At 45.7% G+C, this 13,116-nt stretch overlaps 1 protein-coding gene across 2 annotated transcripts in view; it reads left to right on the forward strand.

The window, feature by feature from the left end:
* The window catches only part of PDE8A (phosphodiesterase 8A), a 146,566-nt gene that overhangs the window by 105,643 nt on the left and 27,807 nt on the right, over positions 1-13,116 (forward strand). For both annotated transcript variants that reach the window (XM_017502297.2, XM_037729150.1), the window contains exons 9-12: positions 420-508; positions 2,448-2,499; positions 2,588-2,630; positions 11,661-11,738. In XM_017502297.2, coding sequence (XP_017357786.1) covers positions 420-508; positions 2,448-2,499; positions 2,588-2,630; positions 11,661-11,738 — 262 coding nt within the window. The remainder of the gene's footprint in view (positions 1-419; positions 509-2,447; positions 2,500-2,587; positions 2,631-11,660; positions 11,739-13,116) is intronic.

The raw sequence follows: 13,116 nt of genomic DNA on the forward strand, positions 1-13,116 counted from the left end.
GCCACAGAATGGCCCCTTCCGGCCCAGTCTGGATATTCTTGCCTTCCCAAACACAGGGGCAGAGGCTAAGCTCCCTCTTCCACTTCAGCAGGTGAGAGTTATGAGAGGAGGAAGTGAGGGGGAGTGCCCTTTATTTATAGGCCCAGGATACCTCTTGTCTGCAAGTGGCCACTGAAAATATATGACCATTTAGACTATGGTGACCTAACTTTTGTCAGCAGCTCAGAAGGAGGTGGACTTCGGAAGCTAAGAAAGAATTGACCCATTACCTGAAATCGGTTTGAGTTTGGGATCATTTTTTATCCTAATTGCTTTAGCAATGTAGGTGCATCAGAACTGAAGTAGAAAATGTTTTTGGGTTTATGTTTTCAACATTATGTTTTCAACACAGTATGATTATGCTTACATTCCATTTATAGGAGTGGCAAGGAATTTACTATGCCAAAAAGAAAAATGGAGATAATATACAACAAAATGTGAAGATAATACCTGTCATTGGACAGGGAGGGTAAGTGGAAAAACAAGTACATCAGTCAACATACAGTGTTTTGGGTTATTGCAGAATTTGCTCTGAATATTTAGTAAGTTAATGACTGCTAACAGAAGTGTCAAGGTCAGGTGTCATCACAGAATGGCCTTCCAGAGTCGTGTTTCCTTGGGGACTTCCTCATGTCTACATCTGACCACTTGCAGCCCAGAGCCACCATACTCGCATCAGTCTTGTTGAAGCTGCCTGGATACACAAGAAACTGAAGTACTGTTTAAGTCTGAATGTCACTTTATTAAATTGTATGATAAAACTGACTGGTAGAGTCCCTATATTGAAAAGATTGTTTATCTAATTTGATAGCCTATGTATTATTTTTGTAAAGACCTATCAAATTAGATAAAAAATATTTTAAATACTAACAGTTATGGACATTCTTATATAAAACAGATGTGACTGTAGATTGGGAACCAATCTAAAAATTTCAGATGGTTTGTCTCAGGAACCTATCTTAAAGAAATAATATGGTAAGATGAAAATTATGAATGTGAGTTATAGAACATCTAAAATATGCAGCCATTAGAAATAATCATATTCACAGATTCTAAGATTAGGGCCAAAAAAAGTAGAAATGATGACCATAGAAAATTAAATTACCTGATGCCTTTAATCTAGCACTTGGAGAGGCCAAGGTGGGAAGATCCCTTGAGCCCAGTTTTGAGATCAGCCTGGGCAATATAGTGAGACCACCCCCATCCCTACAAAAAATTTAAAAGTTAGCCAGATGTGGTAGCACACCCCTATCAGTTACTTTAGGGGGCTGACATGAGAGAATCACTAGGCCTTGGGAGGTCAAGGCGGCAGTGAGCTGTGATCATGTCACCGCACTCCAGCCCAGGCGACAGTGAGACATTGTCTCAAAAGGAAAAAAAAAAAAAGTCAAAAAATATGGTAAAGGTTATGATATAATGTTAAATGTAAAATGATACCTAGTGTATAGTCTCAATCATGCAAAGGAAAAAAGAACAGGAGAAAGTATGGCAGTAGCAGTTGTAGCAACTGCTGTTGTTTTATTGAGCCCCTCCCCTCCTGGCCAGCTCTCAGTGTCTGGTAGATGCCACTTCATTCCTTCCTAACTGCAGCCCTGTGAGGTTGGCACTGTGATCATCTCCACTTTACAGATGAGGAAACTGAGGCTTAGAGAGGTCAGGTTGCTAGCCCAGGGGTCCAGCTGCCGGCATCAGGCACAGCCAGGCTGCAGACCTCAGCGCTGACCACATGGCTCACGTGCTTTGTCACCAGGCTTTGCTGCCAGTTGGTGATCGCCTCAGGGAGATGGATCTGTGTGGGTTCTCTGTTCTGATTCTTTGCCCTTTTATGTCCTTTCCAGATTTTTTGTGATAAGTATATAGGGATTTGATTATCAAGGGGAAAAAGTAAAAAAACTGAAGGAACAATAAATAAATGAGAAGAGTCAGCAGCCTCTGAGCTAAGCCCTCGTTGCTTTGTTTTAGATGTCTAGCTAACCTCGTTCAGTGTGAACCTCAGCTTCCAGTGTGGCCTGGGGCTATGGCCAGCAGTGACTATGAGCAGATTGTTTGTTGGAACTTGAAGAAAAGCATCGATGTAAAGGGTTGCGAAAATAAAAACATGTTAAAGAACTAAAGGCTCTTGGCTGGTTAACATGCAGTTCACTTTTAAAAACATGTATATTTTATTGTCTTTTGTGATTAATTGGGAAGAATTTTGTCATTTTTATTGAAGTCACTTCTACAGAGACACCAAAGGATGTTTGTGGTCTCTTGTTTATTTATTGGTGGCCTTGGTCACAATAAGAAGAAATGTTCTCAAAGCATTTTGTGTATTGTGAAAGGGAGGTGCCGTTTCGTAATGGAAAATTAATGACATTTCCATCAAGTTAGAGTCAGAAGAGAAATAATGCATTGTTTTTTACTTGCAGAAAAATTAGACACTATGTGTCCATTATAAGAGTGTGCAATGGCAACAATAAGGTACGTAAGGGGAGCCCCCAGGACCCCAGGAACACCCCAGCAAGATTTGCAGCAGTCAGAACTAATGGCTTTTAAAATTCACTTTCAGGCTGAGAAAATATCCGAAAGTGTTCAGTCTGACACTCGTACAGGTATGGTGCCCCATATTTATTCTTAGAGTTCGTTGAGTTTTTGGAGAAAAAATAAAAACAGATCTTTACTCTAACTAGCTGGCCTGGTGCAATGGTGGGATTGTATTTTCCTCACACCATGGCAGCATTTCTCTCCCGACTGCACAGGTTGGCTTAGGAGTCAAAGGACTTGAGCACTTGTGAGCATTCTGACAGGTGCCCTGGGGCAGGTCTCTCAGGCTTCCGGGGAAGGAACTGGTCAGCTGAAATGCATGAACTCATGTGAAATGTGGCTTTATAACCTGATTTGTGCTTTAAGAGGTAGACAGGGTTGGGTGTTTATCCCATAGTCCTTTACCATGAACATCTTTGTCTGTCCTGACACCCATTACTGCAGCCTACAGGGAGGTAGCTGGGCCCTTGCACTTGCCTCACCTCTGTGTCTCTTAGCTTGGACAACATCCGCTCATCTCCGTAGCTTTGTTACTGCAAATGCATTTCCCTGGCTTAGAGTCCCCTGTTTCCTTCAAATGTGTCATGGCTTCAGCAAGCCACTTCCTGCTCTGGCCCTCACAGATGAAGGGGCTGGGTTGGGATGGTGATGGGCCCTCACAGGTGAAGTTGCTGGGCTGGGATGGTGAAGCTTCAGGCAGGAGGGGCTCCATCAAGTGTCTGTGTAGACACTTGCTGTGCCACCCTGCTTTGCCTGAGCAGTGTGCTCTGCTTGCCCAGCTCTTCTGTAAAAGCCTTCCCTTCATGCTATTGATATGCTTTCTGCCTTACCAGAACAGTTCATTCATTCATTCTAGGGACATTTACTATATATTTTTGTGAGCACTTACTGTGTACGAGATACCTGTACTAAGTGCTTTACGTACAGCTTATTTTAATGAGGGCTTGGACTAAAGGAGGTAAGCATTGTATAGGTGAAATTCCCTTTTTACAGGTAAGAAAATTGAAAGTTTAAACAATCTGCCCAAGGATCTCCATCTAGGAAGTGGCAGAGCTAGCACCTAAATCCAGGAGGGCTGACACCAGCGCTCTGAAGCACAGTTTTTGGTTTTTACCAGCGCCTGAGGAGCAATCAGAGATTTAATCTGAAAGGAAGAGAGACACATTGACACAAAGGAACAGAGCAAGTGATAAGAAATGATCCACAGGAATGAGAGCGGGCCAGTGGGGAGTGTTCTAGACAGGGAGAGGTAGATTTGAATAAGAAAAGAGGTGTGAGTGGAAAAGCATTCTGGCAATAAAAACAGTCATAGAACAGGGAGAGTACAGGGCATGTTCCAGAAAAAGCAAGTATTCAATTTTGACTGGTATAAAAGGTCAGTGGGGAAAGAAGTGTTTGGGTCAGTAAGGATGCAGCTGGGTGTGGTGGCTCACGCCTGTAATCCCAGCACTGGGATGCTGAGGCAGCTGATCACCCGAGGTCAGGAGTTTATCAGCCTGGCCAACAGGTTGAAACTCTGTCCCTACTAAAAATGGAAATATTAGCCAGGCATGGTGGTGGGAGCCTATAATCCCAGCTACTGGAGGGGCTGAGGCAGGAGAATCACTTGAACCTGGGAGGCGGAGGTTGCAGTGAGCTGAGAAGGAGACACCATAAAGAATACCAGCATTGCCATGGTCGAAAGGAGAGAAAACAATGGCCAGGAAATAATACGGTGATGACAGTAGGAAGAGAGAAGAGAGGCCAGATGTGATGATGGTGTGGGGCTGGAGAGAGAGAAGCAAGAAAGAGCCCTTGAAAAGATCGTTTCTGAGCCTGGATGTTCAGGAAGTAGCAGTAGTACTGGGGAGGATGAATGTCGAGAGCTCTACCTGTGAGGTCCTGGTGGGCAGCCAGGTGGGTTGGTTTATTCACCCATCTGCCCATTCATTCTACAGATTTCTGCTGAGTACCTACTGATTGCTGGCTCCTGTATTCTGCAAAGAGGTTAGCACTAGAGATGAAAATGTTTATGGCCAGCCAAGCATTAGCAGGTAGCACAGATACAGACATGATGGAAACCAGGGATGGTAAAGGGGAATGGAAACTTTGAGGTTACAGTGGAAATGAACAGCAAGAAAAGGAGAGGAGAGGTGAGGCGGATTCCTAGAGACCACCTACCTTCAGAGAAGGAGGAAACAAGCAGGAAAGAGGGGTTAGAGGGAGCAGGGAGTCTGGAGAGTGTCGCTGAAGGCAAAGGCTGGGAGAATGGGAAGCATCAAGACTGGTGAGGGCTGAAGTGCACAGAGGAAGGGAGGGGGATATGGAGCCAGAGATGGATAAAAACTTGTGCTTTGCATCCAAGAGCTCTTCTGTAACCTGTAGATGTGCAGTTTCAGGAGAATGGCGAGGGCAGAAGCCAGATTGCAGGGGGTGGAGGAGTCAGAGTAGAAGCAGCATGTGTGGGCCTGTTAGGGAGTGTCCTACACTGCAGATTCACAGGGGGCTTTTAGTTGGTTATAGCATGTTTTTAAACTCAAGAATGGCACTGTAAAGTAGGTATGACTATTATTTATATTCCTTTATTACAGAGGAAGAAACTGAGGGAGCCAGGTGCAGTGGCCCACACCTGTAATCCCAGCACCTTGGGAGGCCAAGGTGGACAGATCCCTTGAGCCCCAGAGTTTGAGACCAGCCTGGGCAACATGGTGAAACCCTGTCTCTACCAAACATACAAAAAATTAGCTTGGCGTGGTGACATGCCCCAGTAGTCTCAGCTACGTGGGAGACTCAGGCATGAAAATCACTTGAACCTAGGAGGCGGAGGCTGCAGTGAGCCGAGATCGTGCCATTGCACTCCAGCCTGGGCGACAGAGCGAGGCTCCATCTCAGAAAAGAAAAGAAAAAACAAAAGTTCAGTGACAGCCTAGAGTTGGGTAGCCAGGATATGGCAAAGCGGGGACTGAGAGGCAGAGTCAGTGATATAGTCAGAGGAAATGTTAGGCAGGGGGCTCATCTCCCAACCTGCGTTCGTACCAGGCCATTTGGTCATTTCACTTGATCAGCACTGACTTGGGAGTTTTACCCATCCCACCCAGAAGAGCCACCTGTCCGTCTCACCTCCCCGCATAGCAGCATAACCAGCTTTATGTCCAAAGGTCTCAACTGGCTATCTTCGCTTGAGAAGGCAGGGTGGAGCTATTATAGGCCACGGGCCAGCCGAAGTCCTTGGTTATACACAACAGAAATCAATTCTTAAGCAGAAAAGGAGTTTTTTTTGGAAGGAAATAGGATTGCTTACAGATCTGAAAAGAAAGCTCTAGCACTGGTTTTGGAAAAGGAGGCAGGAAGCTGGGCAATTGTCCCCACTACTCTTGGCATGTCATAGGAGCACTGTGGTTAGGGGGCTGCTGCTGTCACTACTGAGCTTTGGGCAGCACTGGCCCTGTTGAGGTCTGGGCATAGGGTGTTGCTGTTCTCACCATGGATAGCATAGCTTCTTCATACCTTGCTTGCTTGCCTCATTCACTTGAAAGCAGACTCTTAGAAGGAAGCACTCGTTTGGCTATTCCTGTGTCACCTGCTCTGCCACTAACTGGGTATGGAGCAGGGAGTCTCTGGCCTTCTCCCTTCCATAGTGAGAGGACTTAGAACTCCCCAGACATGGAAAGGAAGGTTCAGGGTCTAGGCATCCAAAGAGTAATAAAATCCCAATACAGGCTCCCCTTTCCCTGGCCCATGTGTTGTTTTCACATGACACTGTCTCACCGAGGACACCAAATTGTCTTAGTGGCAACTGTCCAGTCTGTAAACTCTGACTTATTCTGGGTCCGGCCCTGAGTCTGGCTGCAGGTACACAGAAAGTGAACGTGCGGTTCACTGCCTGGTGGCAGGGGAAATAATTTCAATATCCTGTGGTTTGTAGTATCACACTGGGGAAAAGCTGGGAGATGCTTCCCAGCAATGATGATGAAGATGATGATGCTTAAGCTGGTGTCTGGAAGAGAAGTAGAGGTCATGCGAGGACAAGGTGGGAGGAGCAGCACACATAAAGGCACCGAGAGGTGAGGCTGGGACAGGACAGTTTGGATTCATCCTGCAAGCAGAGGAAGGCCAAGGGAATCTTTATAAGTTGGTAAATGGGAGCCAGGCACTGTGGCTCACACCTGTAACCCTAGCACTTTGGGAGGCCGAGGTGGGTGGATCATGAGGTCAGGAGTTCAAGACCAGCCTGGTCAACATAGTGAAACCCCATCTTTACTAAAAAATACAAAAATTAGGCATAGTGGCACGTGCCTGTAGCCCCAGCTACTCAGGAGGCTGAGGCAGGAGAATCACTTGAACCTAGGAGGCGTAGGTTGCAGTGAGCCGAGATCGTGCCACTGCACTCCAGCCTGGGCAACAGAGCAAGACTCCGTCTCAAAAAAAAAAAAAAAAAAAATAGGTAAATGGGAAAGGGTCAGGTCTTAGAAAGATAGTCATGGAGAAAAGAAATTGAAGACAAAGAAACTCCTGAATCCAGCCTGAGGAGCCCAATCAGAGATTGGATTCAGGAGTTACTTAAGTATAATCAGGATTTGGGAACCAGCTTACTGTCTGGGATAAAGAGAAGACTTGAGAATGACACCAAGATATCTAGCTTGGCCACTGGATAACATTAATTAAAATAACAAGTGCAAATAAGATAATAAGAAAGAACAGGTTTGGACAAGGAGTAGATAGTAAGTTTAGATTTGAACTGATCACATCTGAAGAAAGAAACCAAAACTTTTGGCCCTGGGCCAACTCTCCTGAAGAGAGCAAGTGAGGCAGGAAGATTGACCACCAAGAAAGGAGTCCAGTAATAATAGACATTTGAAGAATGGCCAGGGGAGCACAGAGGAGCAGGATGCATTCATTCATTCATTCAGCCAAAACTCAGTGCACAACTGTTGTGCATCAGGCAACATCTGTGTCTGCTTGTGAGATGTGTTTCTAGCTGGGGGGTGAGGTAGACAGTAAGCAAATATACATACAGTGTATCAGATGGTGCTAAGTTCTATGGAGAAGAATGAAGCTGGGGATTAGGCATGTAGGAGATGAGGAGGTGGTCAGGACAGACCTGGCCAGTAATGTGACAGGCCTGGTTCTTGGTCAGGTGGTATGAGTGGGGCCCAGGCCTCCGTATACTTTGCAGGTGTTCTCATGGGCTACCAGGGTTGGGCCATTGTTAGAGGCCTCATAGATCATTGAAAAGACTTGGGAGATTTGATCTGCATCTGGAGAAAGTGAACTTTCTTAGGAGGAAGAGGTAGTTACCAGAGGCCCATGTGCAGAGAGTCCTGGGAACAGGAGGGCCAACAGGAGGCTGTGGGCGTGGCAGTTAGGTGGTAGCCCCAGTGGAGAGCAAGTGCCCTGCAAATGCTTGTGCTGTTGTGAGTGCCTGAGGAAGTGCTCTGACAGTCTGCTGTGGTCCTGGCTGAATGACTTTTGGGCAAGTCATGTAAGATACTTGGGCCTGGACTTCCTCATATCCAAACTGGAGCTCCTACTTCCAGGCCACAGGGCTAAGGCGACTTGGAGGAAGCTGCTGTTTGTGAGGGTTCTTGATTAGTTACCCCCTCTCATCACCTCCACTGTTTTTCCAAGTTCCCTGGATTTACCCAGCACGTCAAGGAAATGCTATTAATTATTTCTCTACTGAAAGGATAGGCAGAGTTTATGGGTCTCATTTTACAGAACAGGAAGCCAAGAACAGAGACATGAAGTTGCAGGGGATCCTGAGCCCATGCCCTGGTTGTGGGGGCCTATTTAGTGTCCTCTCTACTGGCAGTCCTGATACTTGAGGATGAGTGTGTGTTTTCTGAGTGCTTAGTAAGCGTGAGGGCCTGGACACAGCACGCCTTCAGGAGCTGGTAGTCTTGTTGGGATGTAAGCCTCACACTGTGTTTTCAACCTCTTGGTGTTCCCTGAGGACAGCTTCTGAGAGCTGGGCGCTGGGGTGAGACAGTGGAGACATGGTCCATCTCTACCCACTGGGCAAAAATTAACAGAATCATCTATAACTTGCTACAGGCACTAGGGGAGCAGCAAGCTTAGCAGGGCTTTTGGGAACAAGAGGATCTTGTATTTACATATAGTAACTTTGAAATGGTCAAGTAGAAATTAAAGCCTGCTTAGTCTCCCTCCACTCCTCACAGCACATCCTTCATACATACTGCTACCTGCCCTTCTGCAGCCACACTGCTCCATCTGCACAAGCAGTTTCCCCCCTCCTGGAAATGCTGTCCTCCTCCTCCTCATCTTGGCTGCAGCTGCAAGACTCCATCCATCTCCTTTCTGCTCCCACTCCCAGAGGAGACTCTGCCACTCCACTCCCTTCCCCACCCCTCCCAGCCCCGCCACCCAGGCTCCTCCTGAACTTCAAAATCATTACTGCAACTCTTAGTTCTTTTCCCCACTGACCAACTCCTTTTGAGGACATGGGCCATAAGTTATCATTTTTACCTCCCTAATGCCTAGCTTAGGGCATCACACATGGTGGGTGCCCAGTAAAAGTTCGTTGAATGGAATAAAAAAGGGAAGAATGAAGGAACAAATAACCCTAAGTTCCCAGCCCAGGCTCATCAGGTGGCCATGTGGACATTACTCATCATGCAGCTCAGAGGAAGGAGACACACTTCCGGCTCCATGTGGTCGAGGAGAGGGGAAATGTGAAGGTGTGAACACTTGGAGAGGGTGCAGTGTCATGTCTCAGATGAAAGGAGCAGATGTCAAGGCTGTTCCAGAGACGGAAGGCGGAGCAGTTGTGCTGACGTAGCACATTCATGGGAAACAGCGAGAGATGAAAGGCAGGCTGCTGAAGGCTGACTGTACCTATCCTTGAATGCCAGAAGTTCTTTATCTCCGAGACGCTGAAGGATTTTGAGCAGGGGAACCACAGAATCAAAGTGGCTGATTTAACAGAACTTTGATTTGTGCACAGGAAGGTGCAGGTTTTTGGTGAAGCAGATGTGTATTTATTGAGCTTTTATACACATGCTGCTTCTAGCACATGCTAGGCACAGTACTGATCACCTAGGAAAGACAGGAGAAACTGTCCCTGCCCTCAAGTCATTCATGTTAGCAAGGAAGGCAAGACAATAAAGCACTGCTGGGGTGCTGTGGAGAGGCTATTTAAGGGAAGGTTTCCCAAAAGTTAGATACCCGAACTGCATCTTCAAAGAAGATCTGGGGTAACCAGGTGAGGAAGGTGGCATGGGAAAGGCACATTCCCAAGTAAGTGGTGTGTACCAAGTCAGAGAAGTTTGGGAGGCAAACTAACAAATCATCAATAGTTCAGGGTGGCTGGAGAGAGGGGGACAGACCTCATAAGACTCTGGGCGCCACACTGAGGAGTTTGAATCTTACCCTAAAAACAAGGATGAGCTGTTGAAGTGTTTTGATTGAGAGCGATCTGGTTGGATTTTTGTTTTAGAACAATTGCTTGGCTGCCTGCAGAGAATAAGTTGAAGGGGGTAAGGTTGGTGTTTTGGAACCAATCTGGGAGGCAGTTGTTATAACCCAGAGAGGATGACAAGTGTCTGAGCTCAGACAGGGATAGAGCAAGGGATAGACTCGAGGTGTTTAGGAGGTAGAATCCTTAGATTTGGCTGACCCAGTGGAAGGAGAGGAGCAGGGAGGGGGAGAAATGATGGATGACTTCTGTCTGCCTTATGGTAGATGCAATTCAGTGACCTGGGTTAAAGAACAGATTTGGAAAAAGAAAAAGAGTTAATGGTGGATAATCAATTCATTTTCAGTTCCTGAGGAATATTCAAATGAGGTGGTAAGTGGTTAGTTAAGTCTGGAGCTCAGGAGAGAGGCCTGGGATAAGATGGCAACCTAGGAATTAATTAGAACTATAGGAAGGAATGAGATCTCCCAAGGAGGTTTTGTTGACTGAGAAGGGCTAAGGATAGAACCTTTGGGAAACCACCTTTGATGCTGAGGAATAGGAAATCATGGAAGAAACTAGAAAGGAATAGTAAGAGATGGAAGGAAAATCATGAGAGTGTGGACTCTGCAAATAGGAGTGTCCAGAAAGGGATCAGTTGTGTCTAGTACCACAATCAAGTCAGGTCAGGCAAGGATTGAGTCGTAGCCTTCAGACTTAGCAAAAAGGAGGTCATTGGTGACCTTAACATGTTCACTCTCAGTGCCTACAGAGAAGAGGATGTAGTTTAATTGGACAAAGAAGCAAACAGCAGGTGAAGAGGCTTCTTGACAGTGCGGAGGAAGTGCTAAGGGCCTGTCCATGAGCAGAAAGATGTTTCAGGTGAGGAAGCCAAGAGAAGATAGAGAAGCTGCTCCATGGCTGTGGGAAGAGCTGAGTTCAGCACCCACCCTGCTCTGCTGTGCACTCATGTGCAAAGCAGCTCCCGTTTCCTCGTCTGTGAAATGGGGATGCATGGCACAGTCTGAGAGGCCATGGCACCATGCGTGGTACCCAGCAGGTGCACAGAGGAGTCAGGAAGAAAAGTTAGAGTTGCCTTGTCAGTGATTGGTGTGGGGGTCAGGATTAGAGAAGAGTCAGAGACAGCACCCGTCAGAAGCCTAGGAGAGTAGTGTGTCCTTCACAGAGAAGAGGGGGTGAAAGGGAGGAGATGAACTATCATGTGAAACGTACCTCAAATAGTGTTCACCATATTACCCTAGGAAAGAGAAGAATGTTTTCCCCGGGATATTGTAGACCTTATTTTGTGGAGAAAATAAAAGATTTTTATTTGGGGCACAATTGGGTGGGGATCAAAATTTTCCCACCATTTTACTCAGTTATATAGAAACATCAAAGGAGAGATTCTCCTGAGGTCATTCCTGTCAGTTGTCACTTTATGTCTTGGGACTCTGTAGTTACATATTCTGAAACTATAAAGTCCTTGTTTATCTGTGCACCTGGTGGGACATTTTGAGAAACTCTAACCCCATAAAACTGGTCATTCATAGTCTTCCTCTCTGTATTATGTTTACTTACTTTTGTGGCATTTAAATCATGTTCAATTCTTAAAGTTGAGAGTTTTGAAAAATTTTTAGATTGGTACCCTTCCTTAATATGTTGCTTAAATGTCTTTGAAGAAGTGATTTATTATTTGTTTTTACAGATAATCAGACAGGCAAACATAAAGACAGGAGAAAAGGCTCACTAGACGTCAAAGCTGTTGCCTCCCGTGCAACTGAAGGTGAGTGCAAAGACAAGAAAATGTGATCAGATCACTGTTGAACACTTAGAGGCCTGCCCTGCCCTGCCCTGCCCCGCCCTGCCCCGCCCTGCCCAGGCTCATCCTGTCTACCTCCAGTTCTTGGGAGAGGAGGAAACCCTCTGGAAACTAGTGTTTCATTTCTCTCTGTGGACTCCTGCCAGTGGGCTCCATTCTGAGCCTTTTTAATGGAATCAGAAAATAAAAGGAAAAGATACATTTCCCATGTAGTCTATAGTTGCTTTTCTAAACTGTAACAGCAGAAGATGTCAGTTCATCTGCCAAAGTTGTATGCATTTGGTAATTCTTAAAGATCTATCTCATGCAGGTTGCAGTTTGCCATGGAAACTGTTAGATAGGGGTGAGCTTGATTTTGGAATTGTGAAAACCCTTATTCAGCAAATTGAAATATACTTGAATTTCTAACTGAAATATACTTTTTAAAAAGAATATGTAGATGCATGACCTGAATGTCCTAGTTTTAGAATGTAATCAACATTGCTTACATTTGCTGTATTACTGCTAGCTGTATACATTCTTTGGCCCAAAAATGAGTAGGAAAGGATACAGAGCTGGTTGTACTGGTTCAAAATGCAAACTTTTCCAAGGTGATATCAGCTACGATTATACTGTGGGGATCAAATGCCACCTCTCACCCCTCACAGATTTGTTGTGTGGCCCAGATGACATACTGTGTACTCCTTGCACTGGAAAGACCATACAGATTACACCCCTGCTTTGAGGACAGGGTTGGGGTGGTGTCAGTGAGGAAGTGGTATGGGATTGTGGGAAGGACTGTAGGTTTTGGTGTCAGAATGACTTCGGTTCACATCCCAACGTCATCTTTCTGTGTAGCCTTGAGGTGGACTTCTGTGCTTCCATTGCCTTATGTGTAAAGTGGGGATAATTTGCTGTCTACAGAGGATTGTGTGAGGATTAAATGAGTATGTGTGGTGCCTGGTAAGTAAGGGTTGGGACTCAGTGTTAGCTGCCATCATCATCTTCATTGTAGCTGTTGTGATTACAATCCCAGACCCTCTGCAGTCCTGGAGCAGCACAGAGCAGAGCTGAGGTCACTGCCCATGACAATCTTTATACTTTTTTCCTTACCTTATTGCATTTACACTTTGATTTTTTCTGATTCCTTCATTTATTTATTTATTTAGAGACGGAGTTTTGCTTTCCTGCCAGGCTGGAGTGCAAAGGCGGGATCTTGGCTCGCTGCAACCGCCGCTTCCCAGGTTCAAGCAATTCTCCTGCCTCAGCCTCCGCAGTAGCTGGGACTACAGGCGCACACCACTATGCCCAGCTTTTTTTTTTTTTTTGTATTTTTTAGTAAAGATGGGGTTTCACTATGTTG

Source organism: Cebus imitator, unplaced genomic scaffold, assembly GCF_001604975.1.
Source record: "Cebus imitator isolate Cc_AM_T3 unplaced genomic scaffold, Cebus_imitator-1.0 Scaffold295, whole genome shotgun sequence".
Classification (NCBI taxonomy): Eukaryota; Metazoa; Chordata; class Mammalia; order Primates; family Cebidae; genus Cebus; species Cebus imitator.